The sequence below is a fragment of the Hesperophylax consimilis genome, chromosome 18 (assembly GCF_061612785.1).
Source record: "Hesperophylax consimilis isolate HC1 chromosome 18, BYU_Hcon_1.0, whole genome shotgun sequence".
Taxonomy (NCBI): Eukaryota; Metazoa; Arthropoda; class Insecta; order Trichoptera; family Limnephilidae; genus Hesperophylax; species Hesperophylax consimilis.
The window spans coordinates 3,480,505-3,507,209 of record NC_142853.1 but is presented as its reverse complement, the minus strand read 5'-3'; the positions used below and the strand labels follow the sequence as shown (position 1 = coordinate 3,507,209).

Here is a 26,705-nt window from a genome sequence, read left to right as displayed (position 1 = left end):
CGTTTGACACCTTAGATTATGCCTTAGATTCATTAGAAAATAAATGAATTAACATGGACACTAATCTTAAATCTAAATATGGTTTCGATCGCATGTGTCGTGTCTGCCTTTCGGAATGCCCGGACATGATAAATTTATTCAACTCAGACCGAAATATCTATGAAATAATCATGACTTGTTCTGACGTTAAGGTAAGTTTTGTCAGTCGGAACTAATTGAGGTTCTTGTTCTGATTTCTGTTACCCTTCGTTTCAAGTTTTCTGCATTTATTGACTATTCTTTATCTGTTTCAGCTTGGTAAAGATGATGGTTTGCCGGAACAGATATGCAAATCTTGCATTCAACAAGCCGAAAATGCGCTCAGTTTCAAACAGAAGTGCGAAAGCTCTGATGCTAAATTACGATCTTATATAACAAACCCTTTCCTTTCGTCTGAAATGGATATTAAAGAAGAGCAGAGCTTGCTGGGCATAAATGACATAAATGATTACTTCAAATACGAAAATCACGCAACAGATTCTTTATTTACCAGGTTTGTACAATAATTATCAACTTTTCTCAGTTTATTATTTAATAGTAGTGTGTTTCAGTTATGTAGTTCAGTTCATTGTTATATCTCATTTTGTTACCGGTTAGTAGCTGAGTGATCAAATCTCTGTTGGCTCAGTGTAATTAGGTGGAGTTAAAAATCGTAACTGGGGAATGTTTGTCTTGCTTTTAAAAAACGTAGGTTAGTATTTCCCTAACCGCTGCACTTTGAATAGGCACTATGGAGATTGGATTATGGAAATTACACTGGTTTCAACTTAATTACTACAAGAAACTACCGTTGAGATAGATGGTAAAAGATGCATTATAATTCCATTTTTATTCATAATTTATAAAATGATCCTTTTTACCGCCATTTTGGACTTTTTTGCATTGAATGAAAGTTTCATTTCGATGTAAATGTGCATAAATTACTTAATTAACCCAAACTAAGAACCTAATAACCCATTTTGTGCATGTAAATAGTTGTATCTTGTAGTAATTGTTGAAACAAAGTGTAATTTCCATAATCTGTGCCTAAAAGTGCGGCGGTTAGGGATATAATTAGCAAAACAAAATAGCAATAATAATGTTTGTATATTTGTTTTCAGTCTAAAAGAAAAGGCGTTTGGATTCCACATAGAGTCCTCGTATCTCAAATATGATTGCGCTATTTGTAAGAATTGCTTTGAATCCTCCAAGGCTCTTGTGGATCACGTTATAGCCAACCACTCGGAAACTAGTCCTATTAAAATGGAGTTCACAAATCACATATGTACAATATGTAAAAGGTAAAAACTAATTACAATGTCTTTTTTTGTATGTTTTTATTTTTTACCTTTTAACAACTTATTTCTATTACATTAAGGACACTTTACAATGCATCTAAAACTTATTCTTTAAAGTATTTAGGCATAACTAGGGAATGCAATCTCGTTCTCGCGAGATCTCGGCCTTTTTTAGCGAGATTGATCTCGGACGAAAAAAGGGCAAGATCTCGCGAGTTTAACGAGATTGCACTCGAGCATAAAAACGTCTTATTCGAAGCGCGGACTGAGGGCTCGTACACGTCAACACGATACGAAGTCGTATCGTGCTACGGAGAGAGACAGAGCTAGTGCTAGACACGGACGAAGTTGCAATCCAGGTAGCGATCGCGGGACGAGGTGTCTCTCAGATTCGTTTGTGCGTGCGATTGGTCGAAAATTAAGCCTGGTGGCGCCGTGCAGACTGCAGCGTTATCAGCGCGCACTTGTTTACTTGTTTTGTTTACAGTTGTTGTTAGCTAACGTGTTACGTGTTTGAGTTTGATTTCATTAGAGTATTTTTATAGTTATTTATGCAAAAAAAGTTTCTTACGTGATTTACGAGTGGAATAACGAACGATGTCGGCGAATATAGTTTATAAAGACTATTAGAGTGTGTCGGAGGTATGGAAATACTTTTTGAGAGCGGAAAATGGATTGAGTGCTAAGTGCAAACTTTGTAAGAAGATTCTGAAAACCAAAGATCGATCTCCGCGTGGCTTATATGTGCATCGATCATAAAACGGACACGAAAACGAAGAAAGTCATATCACCCCCGCCTTTGCCGTTGCCGCCACCATCATCAAATACTGGGGCTACTAATCAAAAAATGGAATTAGTAACAGCATCCGCATCTACGTCGAACGTTTGTCCAGAATCACCAGGATCGTCGGCACCAGCGCCACCAGCAAGTAAGAAGAGGCAAAAAATTACTGATCATTTCCTCCCGGTTGAAGATACTTCTATGGAAGAAAAAGTATCAAGAATGGTAGCCAAAGATGGACTTCCTTTCCGTGTTTTCTGTACTTCCAAAGATATGAGAGATCTCTTCAATTCTTCGGGACACAAATTGCCTATGTCCCCAAACACAATTAAACTTATAGTTATGAATTATGGGATGACATTGAAAATGAAAATAATGCGTGAATTGCCTCAACTGAAGGAGAATGATCACAGATTTATGCTAACATTTGATGAGTGGACTTCTTCTATGAACAAGCGATACATGAATGTAAACGTACACACATTTTTGAACGGCAATTCTCTGTTTTGGAACTTGGGGCTGATTCGCGTCTTTGGAAGTATGCCTGCTGAAAGTGGTGTCAGTATTTTGAAAACAAAGTTAATCGAATTCGGCCTTATTCTGGAAAAAGATATTATCAATATTACAACTACAGATGGGGCAAGTGTAATGAAAAAGTTGGGTCGATTGATATCACCTTCGCATCAGCTCTGCTATGCCCATGGAGTTCAACTTGGCATAATAGATATTATTTATAAAAAACAAACTGATGTTGACGAACCTGTGATAGAATCTGAAAATGAGGAAAACGACGATGAGATTCCTTTGAAAATGGACGAAATTTCTAGCACAGGCTCTGACTCAGAAGATGATGTTTTTCATTGCTCTATGCCTATAATAGAAGTAGACCTAGATGCAGAATATGCGGGTATTATTGAGAAAGTAAGGAAATTGGTGAAACTTTTTAAAAGATCACCTACTAAAAATGATACTCTTCAAATATACGTAAAGCAAGAATTTGGAAAAGATATTAAGTTACAACTTGATTGTAAAACTCGATGGTCGAGCCTAGCAGACATGATATCTACATTTATTAGAATCAAGCTGTGTGTCAGCAAAGCTTTGATCGACCTCAGCCTGGAAGCTGATCCGAACTTCTCTTTGAATGCGGAAGAACATGCGGTTTTAGCGAACTTAGACAAGGCATTTCAACCTGTAAAACTGGCTGTGGAGGTGTTATGTCGTCAAGATACAGACTTGGCTATCGCAGAAACAACACTTAGGTTTATGATTCGCAAACTGGAAGAGCTAAAAACTCTATTGGCAGAAAAACTAGCTGGCTCCTTGAGAAAGCGCATTCTTGAGCGTCGGACGAATTTGACAGCATGCTCGTTGTATATTAGAGATCCAGCTAAATACCAAGCAGATAAAGAAGAGCTTGCGAAAGACGAAACATTTAAATTGCCTCCGAAAAACGTGATTCGAACTGAAATTAAATCACTTATAGAGCGTTTGCATCCGCAATACAGTCTGACTAATTCACAAACACATACAAATTCAGATCCATCTTGGTCGATCGCATCAACATCAGCTGCCACCGCTAATGATATAGCTGAATTTGATGATGACGATAATGATCCGCTTTCATCTTTTTCTGAGACACGCAAGAGTATTTCATTGAAAGAAGAACTTCAGGAAACATTGACTGCTGCGTTCAAAGAACCTAGAGACAGAAAACTAACTACGAATTCTCTGGAGGCATTAATCAAAAAGGAAATGAATTTATACGAGTCCGGGGGGTCAAAAGGCAAACTTTTACAGTTGGTGGATAACTGCCTGAGATCTGTGGTTCCAACTAGCGTTGAATCCGAAAGGGCCTTCTCAGCGGCTGGTTATCTGGCCAACAAAATAAGATGCCGTTTAGCAGACGATTCTTTGGACATTTTGTGCGTCTTAAGAAGCTATTTTCAAAATAATTCGTAATAATGGCTTGTGATTTGAACTGAACAAATTTTTCATTTGATTGGTATATTTTGTTAATTAATGTGTAATTTCTAATAGTCTATTCGTGAAAATAAATGTTTATCTTATAATACTTATAGTTTTTATTATTTTTTTTCTAATTTATTCAAATATTGTGATTATTTGCAAAAATAAACACACAAGACTGCCAATCTCGCGAGATCTCGAAATTGCCGAGATCTCGCTGTACTAGATTCATAAACTCCCGGGATCTCGCTTGAGCCCCAATCTCGCGAGATTTGCATTCCCTAGGCATAACCCACGAAAACCAGCAAAGCTTTCAGCTTCTTTAACATCTGTCAATATTTCATTCAAATTCTTAAATCCTTTAAAATACAGATTATTTTGGGTTCGTTACAAATTTGTTTTTGGAAGTCTAAAATCTCCACAGTTTCTCGTGGTGGTTTCAGTTAGCCATGTACTGCGAAATTAAAATTAACATTCTGAAACATGTATTTCGGGAGCATCTTATTTTTTTAGCTTAAATATAAATATTACTACTATACTATTATAAACTACTTGTATTTACATCTAATTTATTCCTTATTCTTCTTAAAAATATTTACCTTTGTGCCATTTTCTTAGCTAATAATTCAAAGTTAGAGTTAAATTTGAGTAGATTGTTTATTATAATGCCTGAGTCATTGATGTATTACACTAGATTAACCCTGTCTAGCTAAATTCATTTTAAAAATGACCCCACATAGCGTACGTCACAAATATGGAGATGAACTTAACAACCCAACTCTGTTTAAACTCCTTGTACAAGCGTTCAAACTCGTAAGCGAAACCACGGAGAATTTGTTGTCAGAGGTGTTGTAATATGGACATAAAGCCAAAAAGAAACTAACACAGCAAATTTCATGTGCTGAATAAGGGCCGAATTAGGAAAGAATTGATAAATAACACAAAATGAAAATAATTTATTTTATTTGTGTTTTTGACTTCTATACGGGTCCTATAGAACCAAAAACGTTTACATTTTTATTATTGTGCATAGTTTTTTTTTTTAAATTTTCCATAGTATTTATATGGAATGGTATATAATTATTGAAGAAAGCAATCACTTTGTGACTAGACATCATTTTATTTTCTTTGGTTTTATTCCCAGTCGGGCTTTTGCATGCATTTTAAAACAGAATATATCTAGTAAATTATCGAAAATTATACAAAATAATTAAAGCTGATGAATGTAAAATAATATTAGTAAAACATTTAACAGTAACATAAAAATTATAGAGACTAGAACAACACTACGTATCATGTAATAATTATACTACTATCATTCAATGAAAAGGTATTTTGTCTTCAACCACTTTGTTAGAATTAAGACATTGTGTCAATTAGTTTTGGTCAGCTAGTTTCTCAACCTTCTTCAAGATAGCATTATTGAAAACTAACCTAAATACTAAACGACTTTACATTAAATATAATGTAAGATTAACATAAAGAGAGAGAGAAATCATAAAATTTTGGGTGTTCACAAGCGAGTTAAACCACGACTTATGGGAAAGGAACGAAGCAACCTAATATGTTTTCGTTCCTTTCCCATAATTCGTAGTTTGGCTCGCATTCCGGTTCGCAAATGAATAAGCAGCAATGATGAGGACAGAGCTTCAGAGAGCGCGATTACAATATATACTTATTTATTTATTTACGCCCGTTAAATAGGATTTTACGTATTATTTACGGCATTCACGCACATCGGTTGTTGCAATTCTGGTAGAGGAACAACCGGCTTATCAATTACAAAAGAAGTTTCAGCTGGATCGAGAACCAGTCCTGTTCGAGAAGAAACAATGACGGTATCTCTATTCGCAAGACCTGTGGCCATGGTGGACAGCAACTGTCCGATATCAGCCTGAAAACAACGACATTATCAATTAAAACCTGATCAATCCATAATAAACTTGCTTAAGTTTTCAGACAAAAATCAAACAAAATAATTACCGGAAAAACAGGCAAAGCTTTGCAGACTACACGTCGGAGGCCGCTTGCAGTTAGATAAATATGTTTGGCGTGAAAATTATTAGAGCAAACGCGGTTTCCTGCTGATGGTACCCAGTTATTGTCACATAATTGAATCCTGATTGTTTCTAACCATTTCTCCATTTTTCCGGTGTGTGGGGAAACCTAAGCGAAAATACACATAAAATAAATGAATTCATTAAATGACGCAAATTATGATATATAATAAAGTATATAGAAAAATGTAAAAATACATTCTTCTAATTTTTCACTTGTAATTTACGTATTATGAACCTATATGATTATTTTTATGCCAACTGCAAAGGGGCCGTTCAAGTATTATGTAAGCATAGCATAAGCTATAGGGGGGCAGGGGGTCTTTGCTTTGCTTATTTTTGATGACATGGGGGGGTGGGGGGGTCGAGATAGTGATTACGTCAGCACTGCTCAGCAGTAGTTATTTTTTTTTTTAACTGACTGTTAATTGGAATTAATATGTATACCAAAAGTTCGAAAGAAGTTTGTTTTGTTCGTAATAGTACTTAATAAGATTATAATATTTGTACCTTACTCTATGTTGAATACTGTGTCAATAAAGTTTGTTTAAATGAATATTATGTGCATTAAAGTCCTCTATCCTAAGTCTATTTTATAAGTGCTGCTTATGAATCAATAAAAAAACAGAATACATCAACAGAAAAATGCATATAGGTACCAATTTTTACGTAAGCATGGGAGGGGGGGGGATAAGAGCTTTGCTTACTTTTGGTGACAAGGGGGAAGAGGGGGTAAATAATTGTAATAAATCTGCTTACGTAATACTTGAACAGCCCCAAACTGGTTTCTGATTTTTTTTTCTTTGGCTTATCTCTCTTTTCTTATATATTATGTACATTTAAATGCTACTTTATATGTACTATGTTAATTTCTTTTTTTTTTTAAGTTTTGATTTTTTGTTAGGTAAACATCAAAAAACTCTTCTCGTCTCTGTATAGTGCAGTAAATCATGTAAAATAATATAATATAAAAAATATATCAAATGATGCTGCCAGTTTCAGCAAAAAGTCGAATGCAAAATGCTGTTCGCTGTCCTAGTTCTTGTATGTTCAATAAGCCTTTTTTAGCAAAACTGAGTTATGAATGCCATTGTGTTCATTAGCCTATTACGCATTAATGTAGCTAAAAAAAAACAAATTTTTCGGTTTTTAACTGCTATTTTCAGCATTTCTCGAGTGCCAATATCCACTCAGGGAACAATTTGTTAGTTCTTGTATGTTCAATATTCTGTATATTGAACGTTCAAACAAATATCCAAAAGAATTAAACATTATTTTCAACCAATGTTCAATATCCACCTTTAAAGTCATAATATGGGCATATTATAGCTTCAAACTTCGAAATTAGACGTTTCAACATTTCCTGTAATACATATGTATAAAATGAAATGACCAAAGCCGAGAATTATTTAGAATTTGCCTGTAAAAACAAAAAAAACGTCTCCTGTAAAATTTGCAAAATGGTTTATTGAACATACAAGAACTAAGGCAGCGTGTTGTGTATTTTGTTATTAATTTAACTGTTTCGATTATTTCAGAAAATATTTAAATGATTTTGAACTGAAAAAGCATCAAGCTTCCCACAAGGAATTCACAGTTGATGGAAAGAAGTTAGTCTGTCCACTTTGTAAGGAGCAATTTTTAAATCATGAAAGCGTTCTGAGACATTTGAGTAAGTAGTGAAGAAGAAAAATAAATTATTATGATAAAACACTGATGATAATTTTCAGTTTTTTTTTTTTTCAAATTTTTCTGGCTTCTAGGGTGTTCTAGGCCATCTTTCAAGGGGAAAGTGAATTTATATTATATTAATTTAAAAAATTGCATTAATTCCACACAGGACACACTGAAGAAAATAATTTCCTTTAGGGCCTATGTCATCTTTGGGGATGTTGTGTGGAGGGTCTTTTTGAGGAGAGGAAGGAGTGATCATGGGTCATGAAGAGATTCATGTTGTAGGAAGGAGGAAACAGAGCCGAGCTGTTGAACTCAAGAACGTGTCGTAGAAACGATCCGTTTGCATTTGATAAATGTCAATTATGTATAAATATTTGACGCATGTTTGGCGTGTTTCCCGACTATGCACCGATGCCAAAGGAATCAATGACACTAGTTCTAGTAATGGCATCTTCCATTTGAATATTCGGACATCAATAATGGCATCTTCCATTTTCGGAACGGACTGTCTGATTCCGCACAGAGTCGAGGTTCTCAAGGTTCTGCTCAAGTCTCTGAAATAATTTAATAATGAAGGTTTTATTGACTTGATTTCCAGCCTATCACCGTGATGAATCATACCATGAATGCTTCATTTGCAAGTGCTTCTTTAATACCAAGCTTCACCTCAAAAGACACAATAAAAAAAGGCATCCTCCGGAATCAGAACAACCAGAGCCCAAAGCAGACGGAATCTTTGACCCTGATGAGATATTGATCAAATCCGAAGTTGACGGCGATGTTGATGATCATAACCTCACTTTAGACAGACCGTATAGTTGTGAGCTGGATAACGATCTGGACTTGGGAACGGACGGTAAATTATTTTATTGAACAAATAGTCTTGTCTCTTGAAATTTATCATTATCGTCATCAATCCTAGGAAAGGACTGGCAGCCTCTATGAATCTCCTCCACTCTTGCTGGACTCCTGCTATCTCCCCAGGGCCGGTCCTATGCTGGCGCAATTGGAGCAGTCTGCTCCCGTGTCGACTTGCCAAGGAGCCAAGGAACCAAGTCGCTGATAATAACATAACACCTGACTCAAGAGGTTTAAGCCCTTGAGGTATTTACTGACGCCAGGCGCTATTTGGCTCAGGACCGGCCCTGTATCTCCCTCCAGTTCCTTATGCCTAAGGAGGTGGTGTTACTCCACACCATCAAGCCACCTAAGTTAGGAGACACATTTATTAAAAATATTCCCTTTCTGAAGTTAACCTTTACTTTTCTCTTTCTAAGCATGTGCTATTACCACACTGTCTATTGAACCCTCTTAGGTTAAGATGTTTCTAACTAGACCCATTTCAGATTTTGATCAGCTTTCAAGCATAACGATCAGTTTGTTATGCTTGTCAGCTGATCACAGTTTGACTGACAGCTAGATGTTGCCGGAAATCAGTGTTTAACGGGGAACTGTCAAATGTCAAAACATTAAAATGGTGCATATTGTCGATAAGATGGTCATCATTCGGATGGAGTTTGAAAATACCAAACCCTAATCGTTTAAATATAATGGCTATTGTCTCATGACAATTGAGAATCGTGCTTATCGAGCAAATATAATTGGAGATGCAACCAATATCCTGCCAATTCAATATCCGTTGCACTTCTGAATAAATTTAATCCATTTTGTGATAATTGTCTATTTTACTAAGTGTGATTTGATTGTTTACAGATTTGATAGCAAGTATAGGGGATGCGAATCTGAACGATAGTTATATCGGTCATAATCTCGCTGCCGATTGCTCCGATTTGGCTGATTCTGATTATGATGCAGATAAGTTTCTGTCGGAAATAATGGACGTGTCCGACAGCAAATATTCCAAAATGAAAAAGAAGACTTTGAAAAAAAAACAAGATGAAGAAGTCACAATTAAAACTGAACCCGAAAACGAGGAAGACGAAGACGAGAGTCTTAGCACAAAGCATTCTAGGTAATAATATATGGTAAAAAAATTAAAAATGTTATATTTTGAAAACTGATTAGTAATTAGAAACTCTTAGTATCGCCGCAATGAAAGATCGCCATTCAGAATTGAAATAAATTTGTTACGTGAAATCCGCACAAATGTCCCAACTGCTGTCAACTCTACGGAGCCAGTGAGACTATGGCTTCTCCAGTTGCGGTACGTTGTAAGGCTAAAGGAAGTGGGGAGGTGGAAGAGATGGGGAAGATAAAGGTGGGGAAATTCCCGGCCATTCAGATCTGGTCACCAAACACGACTAAGCAACATTTCAAGCAACTTTTTAATTGCGTGGTAGTCTTTCACGAGGGCGATACTGTGAGTATCTTCCACTCTGGTTGAAATGGCTTTAACCTTGTTTAGTGACAAGATCTGAACAGCCAGTCTTCAACCTTCCTCTGTTACGCTCGCTGGATTTTATCCTAATTAGGGATGCCATGGTTGATTCTGCAGATCCCGCAGCTGGGACTCTTGTGCAGTTATCACATTAAAATAATAGTTTGGAATTTTTTTATCTTCTCTCAATTACTTGGTTAAAAAATCATTTGTATTCCTCTTTCCACAGGTTATCAAATCACTCAAAAAAATCAGGAATTTTGAACAGAAAATCAAATCAAGTAAAGATGTTCTCCTGCCAAGAGTGCCCTAAAAGATTTAGAAGGTAATGTATAATTAAAATATTAATTTCGGTTCTGCCTCTGTATGTAACTCCGGTTCAATGAACTCTAAAACGTTTGCTTTGAAAAAGTTTTAGAGTTTATTTGGAATTCAGACAAGCAATAAAGCATCAAGTATTACAAGTGACAAGTGAGGAATCACTGAGAGAAAATTACAAGTTCGAATTGGCAACCAACTGTGAGCGAAATGTGATCAGTGGTGTCCCTCAAGGATCAGTTCTCGGTCCAGTTCTATTTATTTTGTACATCACGGACCTGCATACTATAATAAAATCAGACTCCAGCTGCTTTGCAGATGATACAAAATTCTTTGCCAACCCACACACTCATCACAACCAACTGCAAAACGATTTAAACGAAATATATCAATGGACAAATGATTGGCTTCTAAAACTCAATGTCGAAAAATGCACTGTCCTACATGAAATTGAGAATTGTACAGTAATTGGATAATCTATCTGTTGTGCAATAAATAAAAAAAATAAAAATGTTGGAAAAACTAACCCTACACTTGCCTACAAACTTAATGGAACACCTCTAAAAACAGTGACATTACAAAAAGACTTAGGAGTTACCACATCACAGGACTTGAAATGGGAACCACACATCGCTGGAATTGTGAAAAGAGCAAATTCACTAACATATCTAATCAGGAAAACCTTCCTTGACCTAACACCGGACATGATGTTAAAAATATATTAAACATATGTGCGACCTCTCCTGGAATATGCTTTCCAAATATGGAGTCCTTACTTCGCAAAGGATATAAATCTGTTAGAGAGAGTACAGAGACGTTTCACTAAAATACCAAGAGCTCTGAAAGATCTACGATACAAAGATAGACTCGAGGAACTAAGATTACCAACCTTACAAGAAAGAAGAGAAAGGGGTGACTTGATCGAGACTTTCAAAATTTTATCTGGACATTACAGTTGCCCTAGCATCCAAGAAATCTTCACTACTAATAAAAATATAAATCTCAGTGGACACTCAAAAAAAATTACCAAAAAGCCTTTTGCATCTAATCCTAGAAAACTCTTCCTTGCAAATAGAGTAGTGGATGCTTGGAACAAACTCCCACAACATGTCATCGATGCAACAAATATAAATCAATTCAAAGCTCTATTGGATTCACATTTGGAGAGAAGAAAGGACTTAGTTCAAACTTAAAACAACTCAATTACTGTCAAACTTGTAGTGAAATCAGATATGAGCGCATCAGCAGAATGCTGCCTGCTCATTACATAATAATAAATAATATTTTTAACAGAAAATTATTTTTGTCATCAACTGATTTTTTGAGAATTAAGACTATCCCGTTTAGATTAGGTAAAATTGGTTCCACTTTTTTTACCTCCTATTTGACCTCCAACGCTCTAAAGCCAAACAACCGGAAACTACCGAATCCGGTTCCCGTGAACTGCAACTCACGTGATAATAGTGGAACACGTTTTTAAGAGATATTAATATGCCATTGCACCTCTACGACTATCGGTATTATAAAATGGCTATATACATACATTACACTATTGCATGAGGTTGAAAATAAAATTTTTATCATATTATTGTGCCAAAATCAAATTATTTCTGGCCAAAAATTATATTTGGGAACATTGATGAAAATTTACTTGGAAGTTTCGCACTTATACACTGTGTCTGGAAACTCATGGTACAAGCGGGGAAACTGGTGAATCTTCATCATACAGAGAACCCAAAGAGATGTACGCCCATTGGGCTTTTACATGCATAATTCATAAAAAAAAAAATATTCTGAAGATTGTAAGTTCACAATAGTAACAGTAATAATACATAACCATATCCATTTGACATATTATAACAGAAAGTAAATAGTAAATGCATACAATAATTATTTGTAGGTATAAACCTGTTGTACAAAAATAAGAATATGCCTAGGTATACAAACGTAAATTAAGTTTATGTGTACATACTAGGTAGTGGCAGCAGTAACATGATATCATACGACACATAGTGTATGAGGCCTTTGAATTAGAAAGTTAACGAAATAATTATTGGTGGTATTGTTAACAAAATATAGAGCGTTTGACTGGTTATCGTTGCCTGTTAAATCGAGGGCATTCGGTCTGCCATTTTATATACATAGTTTATATAAAAAATATTGTGAAGATTATAAGTATAGAATAGTAAAAGCAATAATATAACCTTCACCATTTGACAAATAAAAGCAAGCAAAAAGCAAATGTTAACATGATAGTTTGTAGGTATAAGCCTGTTGTAAGAAAATAAGAATATGCCTACTTCTAAGATATAAAGACGAAAATTGTTTATAAAAATGTTAAGTTTATATGTACACACTAGGTAGTAGTTGTATTAACATAATATCTATGCGACACATAAAAGCTAGTGTATGTATTTATTCCATCATTCAATTATCTATTCACGAACTAGCGGGCTCCATAAGCCAGCCAGTTCATAAATTGATAAATAAATAAAAATAAAATAAAAAATTTAATAAATGATTACAGTAATTACATGTGAAATAATAATGCAGTTGTAGTAATTGCAAGAAGACTACACCTATTACTGTGTCAATCTTGAGGAAATAATTCGATAAGAGGTGCAATAGCTAGATGTTTATTGTTTTATTAAAAAAGTTCTAATAAATTGGTTTTAAATTTGGAAACCGATTGGAAACGATAGACATCGATTGAACTATATTTATTTTGTTTCCAAGTTTGAAGTATGAAGCCTTTGAATTGGAGAGTTTACAAAGTAATTATTGGCAGATTTGGTAACAAAGCCAAAGGTCCGTAAGACTTAAAGAACTAACCATTACACCGTTTCACCACAGGTGTAGGTAGAGGACAGACTGCCAAACAAGTCGGTCTTGGCCCACACTCCTTGCCTCATTCACATTCATACATACTCTTCTTTTATTCCAACTCTTGAAATGCCCCGACTTAAGTATCTGGTTCACTTGATCGTGCCGTGTCTTCCTTGGGCATCCCCAACTTCTTGTACCATTCATATTCTCCTTGAACCCCTTTCTTCATTCACCCGCTCTACAAGCCTAAACCATCTACATGTCCCTTTCTTAATCTTTCTCATTGCGCTTACATCAGCCTTGCAATCATGTGGTTTTACCAAACGTACGCCTCAGGGATCTCATTTCTACAACATTCAGTCTACTTTCATCCTTCCTCTGCCAGTTCCGTGCCTCAGTGCTATATATCAGGGTAGGTACCAGCACTCCATTAAGGACTGCTAGCTGACAATTTTTTGTTAGCGCCAACCACGTTAGATCCTTCTTTAATGGAGTTAACTGCATTTATCCTTCTTTCAATATCTCTATCAGCCTTCCTATCTCTCGTAAACATACTTCCTAAATACACACTCATTCACCTGCTCCAAGTATTCATCATTCACAAGTATATTGCACACTGTTTTGGTGCTCTCTTTCATTCAAACACCATGACTTTAAACTTACTTACATTCATCATTAACTTCTTCTTAACTTGTTAACCTTCTAACTTAAAGAAATATATTATAAAGTCTGAATTAAATCAACTTTTTTTATTTTTAGAGTGGAACATTTGGACGACCATAAGAAGCGCCACACGGGGGAAAGGTCGTATCTGTGCTCTAAATGTGGGAAAGGATATTTTAAACAGGCTCATCTCGACAAGCACATGGGCACACACCTGGTAATTTAAAAACCCATACCCTCCTATAACACTCTATTATACTGCTAACAAAATACTATTTTTGTTTGTCTTTGCATTCTGGTTGAACTCAAATTTGTTTTCATTTTAAGTGTCATTTTCAAAATTGGAACTGATTGAGTGAAGAATTCAGAAAAACGATAAAGTACCTTCCTCAAATATAATAGTTTGAACAGAAAATTATTTTTGTTATTTTGAAAATTGGAACTAATTTGTGAAGAATTCTGACCATCCTGTGATCTTTCAAATGTCTGTGCTAGTTACTTACACAATTACTGTTTTTTTTGGTAACTATGAAAAACAGAACAGTGACAAAATAGAATAGGTTAGGTTTTTAGACTATGACATCCCCACTTGAGGTAAGTTGTGAGGCTGGAGGTAATGGGGAGGGGAAGGAGATGGGTAATAGCAAAATAACTAAGTAAATATTTTTAATGAAATACATTGTCCCCACGGTTAAAATTACAATAAATTGATGACAATCATAACATTACGTTGCCCACTTCAAATCCCAGCGGTTCCAATCAACAGCACCCTCGTCTTGGGTGTCCAGTAGATCCCAATCGTCTATCCCTTCTTTACTGGCCGATGCGCGCGGCAGCTGGAGTGGTCTCCTTGTTGGCCACCAGAGGCGCGAGCCGTACCTCTGGCGGCGCATGAGCCAACCAAACGTATGTGGCGGCAATATTAAAATATGCCGCTAACAATAGTATAAGATTATGAAAATAGAAAAGATCAGGTTAGTTTTGTTTATTGTTATCAAGTTTAAGTAACAATAAGTTGATAATTCAATAAAATTATAATTTAATTTATAAAAAATAAATGATTTAAGTTCTGCTGTGTGATTAATAAATATCACGTGTGACAGCTATTAGCTTGTCTACCGAAGGCATTGTCAAACTGTCCTACAGTAAAACAACAAAAAAATTGTGTAAATTGAATAATAAATTTTATTGAATATGTTGGGAAGGTTGAAGACGTGTTCGGTGTTGAAAGTAAACCATGTAATATTTTATAATAGATTTATTACAGCAAGGATTATTTAAGTAATCGCAGCGCGAAAGGAGTAAATTATTTTCATTAGCGCGTTAAAATGTAGCGCATAGTAGATAAGAACGTTCCTGAACATTCTAGGTGCTATGGCTACAAACATTGCCACCCGTAACGCTGAGCAACGGCCGAAATTTCCAGTATGTTCTATGACGGCTTAGATACCTTAACGCTTGGCACTGTGTACTAAGTAGTACTTGACACCGTCTGACTCGAGTGGTGGTGTACCACTACAAATATATAAAAGAAAAACTTAAAATTAAAAGTTAGGTTTGTTGTTTGTTATTTTTCTTGAATTTACTGTTTTGTCATGGAACTGTTTTTTTCTACAGTATTCTATGTTGTGTTTAAAATGAATGAATAAAATATAATATGAGTAATTTGTACAAACAGAAAGACCACTTTGAGAAGCCGGTGTACTCGTGTCCGCTATGCAGCCGGGTGGTCTCCCACTCCAACCACCTGCAGGCGCACATGCGTACACACAAGAACAAGAACGGAGAGCCCATTCTGCCGCTGCCCACCAATCCCAATAAAGTTGTACGTCCCATTCTTTAAAAAACATAAAACTTGTTATATCTGCTTTTCTGTTATTTATTTATTTACTATTTATTAACGCCCTTTTTCGGGGCTTTTACATGAGAATATTAAGAAATATACATTATTTATTGCACATAACTGAATTGCTTCATTAACAATATTTTATATTTGTTTAAAGATAAATTGAAGATATCCACTGACTTGGTATAATTGTTTCCCTCCATTAGTATTCTGTGCAAAGAGGAATAAATGTGGTAGTTAGTCCCAGAATTTCTGCACTGAAATAAATCCTGACTTCTAGTATTACGTTGTAGAATCCGAAAGCTTATCAATTCTAGCAATACCGGACTATCAACTAAATCATTTAGAATTTTATATAGAAATACCAAGTCAGTGAAAATTCTTCTGTCTGACAATTTGAGCATATTATGTTCAGATATAGGATATAAATAGATTTAGAAAGAGAGAACGCAAAGATTTCTCTTTGCGTTTAAAAGTTTACCATCGAGCCTCCCATAATATTTTAAATAATTCTATAAAACTGAAAACCGCCATAAAGTTTGACAATTTTTTTGTATTAACACATTGTTTGCGGGAGACGCTTAAACGCGTCTTTTGCGTACTGTTGGTAGAGAGCGGGAGACGCTTAAAAGCGTTTTTCGTATTTGTACACTATTGGTTAAGCGCGGGAGACGCCAAATGCGTTGTAGGTACACTTAGAGTAACAATATATTACGAGTAACGTATGATGTTGGTTACTCTGTGAAGTAAAAATTATGCGTCAGCTCTCTTGACACGTGTACTAGGTACCTGGAAATTCGTGGAATTAGGGTCGGTTGGCCTGCCGACTGTGGTCATAAAACATGCACTTGAAATAAAAAAACTGTAAGATAAATATTTCGTTTTTTTTTAAATCTTTATATTTCTTCAGTGTTAAAGCGATATTGTTTCGTTCAAGACGTTCTCTATTTTCTTTTCTGCCTACATTCCGCTTTAAAAATTTCGTACAAAGTATTTGTGTGCTGTGCTCGAAAAGTTATTTGTTAGTTATTTGTTACATAATAAAGGGATATTTTTTCATAAAAAATACCCTATAAAATGGACTACGGTAATGATAATCGATTACAATAAATATATGAAAGGCATTGACCAAGCAGACCAATATCTTTCGTATTATTCTATCTTACGAAAAACCACTAAATGGATAAAAAGGTTAGCGATGTATATAATAAATTGTGCATTATTCTTCTTTCGTATGGTGGGGGGTCAGAGGGGGACATCTAGATCTGCGAGCCATTTTAGGGCCTCAGGCGTCGCCATGTGGACCTCATCAATCCCGCCGGGGAATGAATGGAGCGGGCATTCGTTGACCACATGTTCGGTAGTCTGCACCGCACCACATTCACACATCGCCGACTCTTTAAGGCCCCATCTGTGCATCATGTGGGCACAGCGGCTATGGGAGCACCTTAACCTATTGATGGCGGACCAGGTTTTGCGAGGCAGTGAGAACCCAGGCTGTCTCTCGGTGGGGTCCTGTATGAGATGGGCATTTCCCACGTTGGCCGTTTGCCACTCAAGTTTCCACCTATCTTCTGGGGTGAGAGGTAGTCGGAGGAGCCTCTCTCCTTCCGCCCAGAAGGGCTTTCGGGACTTCAAGCGGCATGCCGGGTGGGAGACGACATCTTTGTGTAGAGGTATTGCGCTTTTTTGCAGCGCCTTCTTGTATTCCCTCAGTGTTACAATTTCTCGCCTGATGTTTGGCGGGGTTATGTTTGCAAGTACGGGGAGCCAAGGGAGAGGAGTAGATTTTAAAGTCCCGCTGATGGTTCGCATTGTGGCATTAAGCTGAACGTCTACCATGGAAGTGTGGGCGCTTCTAGCCCATACTGGAGCACAGTATTCAGCCGTTGAGAAAACCAGGGCAATGGATGCTGTTCTGAGCGTGTTGGCGTCGCATCCCCAGCTAGTTCCAGCTAGCTTATTAACTAAGTTAAGCCTTGTCCTAGTTTTTTTACCCACTGTTTCCATGTGTTGCCGGTAGTTCAAGCTCCTGTCCAAAGTAACTCCGAGATAGCGGGGGTGGGGGTCATGGTAAATATTTTTTCCATCAAACTGAACACAGAGTTTGGCATCCGCTTGTGAATTGCTAAGATGAAAAGCTGTCGCAACTGTTTTCGACCCATTTGGCTTTAGTCGCCAATTGAGGAAATATTCTTCCAAAGCCTTTAGGTCAGAATTGAGGATATCTTCTGCTGCTTTAAGGGTTTTGGCTTGAGCTGTGACGGCGATGTCATCTGCGTAAGCAAATTTTCTGCCTTCAGTGTGAGGGAGGTCTCGAGTGTAGATGTTAAATAGCGATGGGGCCAGCACTGAGCCCTGGGCAAGGCCATTATTGAGGGGTATTTTTTTGCTTTTTCGCCCTCCTAGAAAAACCCTGAAGGTACGGCCAGTTAGCAGTTGCTCAATGAGTCGTACTGTGTTGCCATCCTCTATGGTGTCGTACAGTTTAACAAGGAGGCCTTTGTGCCACACCGTGTCGTAGGCCGCAGAGAGATCAATGAACGCTGCCGCAGTCTTCAGCCGTTTCTGGAAACCAGATTCAATGTGTGTTGTCAGTGCTAACACCTGATCGCAGCAGTTACGGCCTGGTCTGAAGCCAGCTTGCTCTTGTGGGACCACTTTCTCCAAAATTGGAGTAAGTCTGCGGAGCACAACTCGCTCAAGAAGTTTGTACATGGTACTTAAAAGTGAAATTGGCCGGTAGCTGTTCGGATCCTCTGCTGGCTTGTTGGGTTTGAGGATCGCAATAACTTTAGACTTTCTCCAGGTATTTGGTATTTCTCCAGTTTTGAAAATTTCAGTAAATAGTTTTGCGATCCATATTTTTGTCCGTGGTCCAGCATGTTTCAGAAAGTCTGGGAGAACTCCATCACATCCAGCTGCTTTCCCAGCTTTTGTTGAAGTGAGGGCGATATCTACATCGTCAGCTGTAACGGCGACCACAGTGTTGGGGTTCACCGGCCATTTTAGCCGCGCCGCCTTCAGAGATTTTTGGACCTGGTGGTTTATGTTAGACCTTGTTGTCGTTTTTGAACTACGGAGTAGTTGCTGAGCAACAGCATTTGGTGACACTTTGGGCATTGTTTTAGTTGGCTGATCTGCAGCTCCAAGTCGCCTTAGTGTTTGCCATGCTTTTCTGCTCGAGTGCTCGAAATTCATTTCCTCCATTAATTCATTCCACCGTTTCATACGCCCGTCGTCCAGAGACTGGAGAAGGTCAGAGGCAGTGTCTGGGTCATTCGTCCTCTCGAATTCGGCTAGAAGCTGTTCACTTTCTGAGCTCCATGTTGGAATATACACTTTTCTGTAGCCTCTAGGTATAAATTTCTTTGCGGCTATAAATAAAAGGTTTGAAAAACGGTCGTAGGAATTCGGCTTTGGTGGTATGTTATCCACAACCCTGTCAACATATTCCGAGAAGTCTCGCCATTCTGCCTTTCTTAGATTCCATCGCGGCAACGGATTGCTGGAAATACACGGAATCTGTATGCCTATGCTTAGCATGACTGGCCTGTGTTGGCTATGTGGGAAACTGTTCAATATAGTTCTCGAAGCCCTCATAGGTATTGTGCCAACTACCGCACGCAACGGTTGTGTCCGCCGCGATGTTCGCGATGCCACCGGCTCGTTATTGTTACCGCGCGTGCAGGTAGTGCAGTGAGTGAAGCGGATACCAAATTAAGTGGGCCTCCAACTACAAACTATGCCGCTATTTAAGGGGCCGAAGACCGATAGGTCTCCCGGCCAAGGGGAGTCAAAAAATATCGGGGAACAATTAAAAATATTGTCCCTGAATATTGAGGGAACCTCTCGATCAAAGGTGGATTTTTTATTGTGCATTATTCAACTCATTTGTTGTGAACAACTCCGTAAAAGAAAGGAAAATAAAATATAAACAACTTTTTAAGGAAATCGCAGAGCACTGGGTGGCTGATCAGATTTCGTCAGATAATAGTCAAGACCCGGAACCAACACCATCAACATCTGGTATCCGAAAAAAATCTTCAAAATCTGATCCTCCAGGAAGACGATCGATGGATATGCGAAAACATATATTGGAAAAGATTGAAAGCCCTGGTAAAAATAAGAATCTGCGAAAGCGATGTCGTGTGTGCGCGGTACACAAAATACTTAGCGAAACCCGGTACATGTGTAAATTATATGATGTACCTTTACATGAAGGGAATTGTTTCCAACGATTTCATACTTTCAAACAATATTAGTGTTTAGTGGTGTGTATTTAAAAAAATATTTATACTATGTTGAATGTGCATAAAATGACTAAATCGACAATACAACAAAAGTGCAGTTTTTTCAATTTTTTTAAATTTTAACTTAAAAAGATATATCATAATTGTTTCTTCAAAAACATAAAAATTTGTGACCAGATCATAATAAAAAATTTCGAATAAGGTAAAAAACTGAAAATTTTATTTAAATTTGATCAATAGTTCAGAAGTTATAGCTATTTTACATGAAACGGAATTTTGCGCGCGAACGTGATAAAAATTGCCCACTTTACGGCGTAGATTGATTAAAAAACCCCCCGCAAACATTGTGTTAAATAACCAAATTAAATATTAAATTATGGCTGTCTAACTAAATATGTTTTTTTAGTTTTGCAGTAAGTCAAGTAAATAAAAACCACCCGTAAGCAATTTTTAAAACTTGAGCTATGTTTTCATTCAAAATTTTAATCTTTGTAATCGTAAAATCCGAAAGAGTCCTTCGTCTACTTTCTAAAACAGTATTTCATTTTGAAATACAATGAAAAATAGCGTATCTATTTGAATTTGTACGTAAAGCAGGAATATTTGTTTGCATTATATTTTTTTTGTTTAGAACCGACACAACACTTTTTGCATTTCGAGTTTTAACCTTTGATATGGATGCAGTTTGAATTGGAGTCCCAATAAATGTCAATTCAAGTCCTACAAACGTTCTCAGGGATTTAACTGATTGAAATTAGAGACTAATCTGTGATTGGCTCGGAGATATTGTTACTGGTAAAATATGGAGCATCCTTATTGACAAATTAAAATGAAATCATACAATGAAAACCCAGGAAGTAATATTTGTACAGCGCCCCTGAAGTGATTTTGAACAAAAACTCTTTCGGTGTCAGATTTTTTGTTGTTCTTTTTATCCACTGATGTATATGAACCTTAATATACCTTATATACAGCAACTCTTGGTGGGGTACAGCTAGTTTGAAATCTAACATAGAAAAGTTTTAAAAATGGATCACCTTAAGTTTTTTCATCTAAACATTGAACTAAAATTACTGATAAAGGAAAAAAAACACATATTTTACTAGACAAATGTATTACAAACATTATTTACTAGACAAATGTATTTCAAACATTATTTACTAGACAAATGTATTTCAAACATTATTTACTAGACAAATGTATTACAAATATTGTTGCCCACTTTTTTGTTGTAACATGTAAAAAAAAAATTAACAAATTTAATCATTTTTCTCAAATTGCAGTTAGAACCTTTGGAGACCTTTTAGAGATGTACATTTTAATTCTTCTGTGGTTAACTTCTGGATTTGAATATAAAGATTGGTGTTTTCTCTTTCTAACACTGTGTAGATCATATTTCTGACCATGACAGTAAGGGAGATACAACGATTTCTATTAGCGATTCCCAAAAGTTAATAAATTGACTACAGGTAATGCATAGTTGTTTGTGCACAAGACCAAACAGATTAGCCTGAGAGGTTAAACTGCATTTCAAATTTAATTTTCGATGATAATTGTTTGCAAAAGCGAACACCAAAAGATTCCCTTAATTTTAGCAGTCCAACTGACATGCTACTAACACAAACTAACAAAAACACTTTTCTATCAGCTTATCTATTCTGTAGATTGTATTTAATTCTTATTTACTTTCTAGGGACATTTGTGTTCGACATGCGGGCGCTCCTGTAGTTCACGGTCTAATCTAGCGGTGCACATGCGGAGGCATTTGGGCACTAAAACGTGCATCTGTAAAATATGCGGCAAGGGCTACCCCCGGACCACAGACCTGACGCTGCACATGCGGTTTGTAATTTACCCAATAGTTCATTAAAAAACAATTACCATCCATTTTTCTTTTTAACCCGTGGTTTGCGTGAGTAGCCATATGCCAATCTTTACACTACATATAATATATATGTATAAAAATAGAATAGATATTAATAGCCAAGTATTATAGCCTATTGACTATGTGCTACGCAAGTTACGTGCATAAAATCAATCAATTTAATGTAAAAACCAATAATGTTGCAATATATCTAGTCTTGTTATTGTCTCAAAAAATTAAGATAAAATGTGACAAGTAAGAAACATGCGTTTCGAGTGAATTCTCAATTAAAGGACCGGGCGGCGTTTTTTTATTCAAAAGTTGCATCAAAAACTATCTCAAGGCCGAGTAGGGAGCCTGGACGCCAGACGAATTTTGAGGTGTCAAGTTAAGTCAGTGCTGTGCCATATTAGAGCAATGACATTTTGCAAAGGGCGTGCGATTTTAGCGCAAGCATATACATAAACAGAGTGATTAGACAATTTTAAACACTGAAGTTTAGTTGGCAACAGAACTGACTTCGTAATTTGGCAGTTGCGCGCTCAGTTCACTCTATTGCCTTGCATTTTCTTTATGACGCATAAAATTATCAGACAGGAAATAACTATATTGTTAATAATAATCGAAAAATATAAGTAATTTGAGTGTATTTAGAAATGCAATAATATTCCTTGGCTTTTGTGTTTGCCAAGTAATTAAATCATTTCTGATCAAACACAAGGGTATTTGTGAAGCCGAAAGTATTTATAAAATATTTGCCTCAGGATCATTTAGCTTTTCAAAAACAACAATTGTCAATTTTCTCTATGATACAATTATATTTTTTTGTTAACAAAATTAGAGTGAAATGGGAAATTTACCTTTCAAATGAACACCATTTGTAAACTTTAAAAATTATATGTGAAAAGTTTAAACTGAAGAAATATGTACACATTCAAATTATAAAATTGTTTAATTAGATATCTCTTGTCTGAATTGTTCCCACACCAATTCCAATTTTGATAATTAAAAGTTCATTGAACGTGAATAATTTCACATCACATGACAAACAACCGAAATTAATGTGTTTGATGATAACTAAACGAAAACTACAAATCGAAAAAATTTATGATATTTTACGAAAATTGGTAAAATGCCCTTGAGGTGATTTTGCACAAAAACGGCGCTGTAATCATCCAAATATTATTATTTCTTTCAATTAAATTCTATAACATACCCGACGATCAGAAACATCATAAGAAATTCAGATACCAAATAATGTAATATTGTACTTATTTTTATTGACTTTCGACATTTTCAAAATTTTACTTTCCTAAACCAAGGAATTATAATGATCATTAACAGTATTTAACACATTTAAAAAAAAATTAAAGTGTTATGATTGAAAATGATTCTAATTTAATAATTTTTTTTTCAGTCAACATACTGGTGAACGTCCATTTATTTGCACTCTATGCAACAGGGCATTTGCTCGGTCGGATAAACTAGCTATTCACATGAGGACACATACAGGTAAATTATTTGTAAAGTGATGGTAATACATATTGTGGAAGAGTTTCTGTTACTCATTTATACTAAGATACTGTGATTCATGATTCAATATGGGAGCACCGCTGCACAATGGGCTGAAAATTCAATCATTCTTGCAGAACTTGAAAATAACTTACTATTATTAAATTTAATTTTAATTAAATTTTTCAAAAATAAATGGACTTCTACGAATTAAACACAAAAACGATAAATAAATAAACTAACTTTTGTGATTTCTTAAACTGTTTTGGCTTGCAGTGTAAATAAAAGATTGTAAACTAGACAAAGCATACTCATATAGAAAGCATTTAAGCATTAAAATGAATCATCAACATTAAAAAGTTTTTTTTTTACTTGAGATTTAAAAAAAAAAAATCGAAGTATGTAAGTAAGTAAGTTGCGCCACAATACGAAGTATGTCAAAAAAATACAAATAAATAGTAGTATATCTGTGTGTAAGGATATAATGGCCAACCTTATGATTCCAGAGATAGCCTCATTTTTAATATCAGTGCCATACAAATTTTTCTTAAAATGAAAACTCATTCATTTGTTCACGCAATTGCTTCATATGAAATTTTATAGCATATTTTTATACCCTTGAAAATTCAAGTCTCCATGTCTATGAAAGGCGATTTTCAGCCCACTGTGCACTGCCCCGCGACCCATTAGTTGGGTACTCAACACCACTGCCGTAGGTTACCCCAAGTGATTTAGCAGGGGAGCCCAGGTTCATGGAGTGAGGTTCGTACAGGTCTTGGATGCGGATGCATCTGCCCACTAATTGCGTGGCGGGCCCAATCGGAAGAGGCCTGTCGAGGGAGACCCTTTGACCTCTTCAGCCGAACTCCCGTTCCATCAACTTGTACTGCAGTGGGAGGGATGAATTCATTTGTCTTCTAATTCCTACCCATCCCTCTTACATTTTACCTTCCCGGAACCTCCTCTCTTTCATTTTCTTAAAAAACTATACACATAGCATCCCCAAATATGACATGGGCATTGTGCCACACGCCCAGAGGATTAAGCTCGAGGTTGAAGATTTTTTTATTTTAACTTACTCCATCTTTTTCTTCTTTAGTTAATTGCTGGGCATCTCGACCCCCACTTTAATTTCCCTCGTGAACACTTCTTCTACTCCTCACGTTCGTTACTTGATCCAACTTAATTGATTTTTTTCAGGAGAAAAGCCCTACACTTGTTCTGTATGTGGACGTGCTTTTGCCCAATCCAACGACCTCTCAACCCACAAGAAGCGCAATACCTGCAGCAACTCAGGGGTAGGAACCATCACCCTCTCCGGCATCAATACCATCTGCAACAACTCCGAGACAGAAGACCAGCTGATCTTGCTAACCCAGAATTCGCAGCTAGAAGTCACTCCTATCGAAGCGTCTCTACTAGCTAAAGGCCAGCTTAACGGAGAAAGTAATGTAAACTACTACAAAGCCAAAAGAAAGAAAACTGATAAACCAGATAGAGCAATTAATTTGGCCACTAATGTGATATCTAACGAAGAACAAGATAAAATAATGTCTTCTGCACACTCTAGATCCCTAGCATCTGACAATCTCTTCTCCGTCAACGCCGCTTCTAATAGTAAAGTAAATGATAGCGATTCCTTCGATGCTGCAAAAAATGTCAGTGATTTGATTAAACACAGTTTTATGGTGCCGGATTTGGTCGCTACCCAGCGAGCTTTGGATTTTGCTTCCGGTAGCCACAACAACATAATGGCTCATCAGAGAGCCGAGTTGTCAGATTTTACAACGGCGGCGTTGTTGCAAATACAGTCGGCGCATTTCGGTTTGAGATAATTAACAGACTAAATTTGTATTCAGTTAAATACACTGAAGAAACAATCAAGTATTTTGTGGGCCGGTCCCTTTTTTTATTTAATTGGCCCATCTGTGGCTTAGGAGTCGAAAGGTCTTATTTAAATTGGCAACAACCTTTACTTACTATCGTCGACTTAATTCGTAGAATGCATAACTACCATTAGTTAAATTTTACAGAAGGCGCAAAAACCCTCATAGCTAAAAAATAAAAGGGAAAACAGGTTATAATTTTTATTTATGTTTACATATTATATTTTTCTGTATTTATTTTTCAATCATTGAACCTTTGTAAGTTATTTGGGACGAGAATCGGTAACTGTAGGTACGCCAGATGTTTTCAACGGAATTCTTGGAAACTCTGAAAGCCCTAACAAGTGCCCAGGGTAATTTATTATCCCGACCGTCGCCTTTTATTGCGGACACAATGCACCACTAACATCATAATCACCAGGAACAAGATTACATGGAGATGGACTTGCCGAACGTCACAGCGGTGCTGCCAAGGTTTGTTATCTATGTGAGGATACTGTGACAGTGCTTAATTAGCAGCAGACACATACCTGGACGGATGACGAACCTCGTGCTGGCACTCTTTCGCTGCAGCAGCTGGTCCAGTTTCCTCACCACCTAGGATTCTTGCTGCAGATTCTCCATCTTCGTGTCACCTTTTTCTGTACTTCATTTTATTTAACTTAATTTCAATTTATTTTTGTATTATATTTTTTTGTAATATTTGTATTTTTTGTAATACCTGCATTAACTGTAAAGCGCCCCTGAGGTGATATTTCAAAAAAGCGGCGCTATACAAATCATCCAATAAATAAATATTTATTTTAAAATGGTAAGTAAGTTTACTTAAATTCTGCAAAATGGTGCCATGGAATATTACTAATTTGAGTTTAAAAAAAAAAAGTGGATTTTTTTTACTATTCGAAGCTTATCTAATTTTATAACTAAATGGCATTAAAATATTATTTTCGAGAAAAACGGAGTTAAGCAGTCTACGAATTAAGCCAACCTTATGTACTTAGTATGGCAATGTCAAATATGTGCATGGCTTAACTTAAATTTAAGTAGGTACTTTTCTAAAATATCATTTTGATATAATATTATTAAGCTAATCCAAAATTGTGATAATAACAAACTACATACGTAGTAATAATAATGAACTAATACTACGTCGTCATTTTCTCAGAACAATTGTTAATTTGAGGTAAATAAAATTTAATAATACAATAATAAATAAAAAGTTTTTTTTTAATGTTGACTCTTCTTTTATTTAAAGATTTTATTTAATTATAGACCAACATCTTTTAAATTTATTTCTAATGTACATTTATAATATTTACAGCAACAATCATTTATTATTTCATTTAAAACAAACCAAAAATATTTCCTGTATACCATGAGATGAAAATATGAAACAATAA

General features: G+C 36.1%; 1 protein-coding gene across 1 annotated transcript; it reads left to right on the top strand.

Moving 5' to 3' along the window:
* LOC149415252 (uncharacterized) lies at positions 1–26,526 on the top strand. The gene is made up of 12 exons (XM_089642408.1): positions 1–191; positions 294–532; positions 1,140–1,319; positions 7,661–7,794; positions 8,398–8,655; positions 9,513–9,771; positions 10,367–10,462; positions 14,041–14,161; positions 15,623–15,769; positions 21,737–21,885; positions 23,325–23,419; positions 24,620–26,526. Exons 1-12 carry the CDS (start codon positions 54–56, stop codon positions 25,252–25,254), a joined length of 2,451 nt encoding a protein of 816 aa, XP_089498534.1. The 5' UTR covers positions 1–53; the 3' UTR covers positions 25,255–26,526.
* Positions 26,527–26,705: the final 179 nt, after the last annotated feature.

What these genes read in the sequence shown, in the direction of transcription:
- LOC149415252 (XM_089642408.1), top strand. Translation starts at nt 54, where the DNA reads ATGGACACTAATCTTAAATCTAAATATGGTTTCGATCGCATGTGTCGT. An exon ending in TGACTTGTTCTGACGTTAAG is followed by an intron (nt 192 to 293) that starts GTAAGTTTTGTC and finishes TATCTGTTTCAG; the next exon opens with CTTGGTAAAGATGATGGTTT. An exon ending in CCACCAATCCCAATAAAGTT is followed by an intron (nt 15,770 to 21,736) that starts GTACGTCCCATT and finishes TTTACTTTCTAG; the next exon opens with GGACATTTGTGTTCGACATG.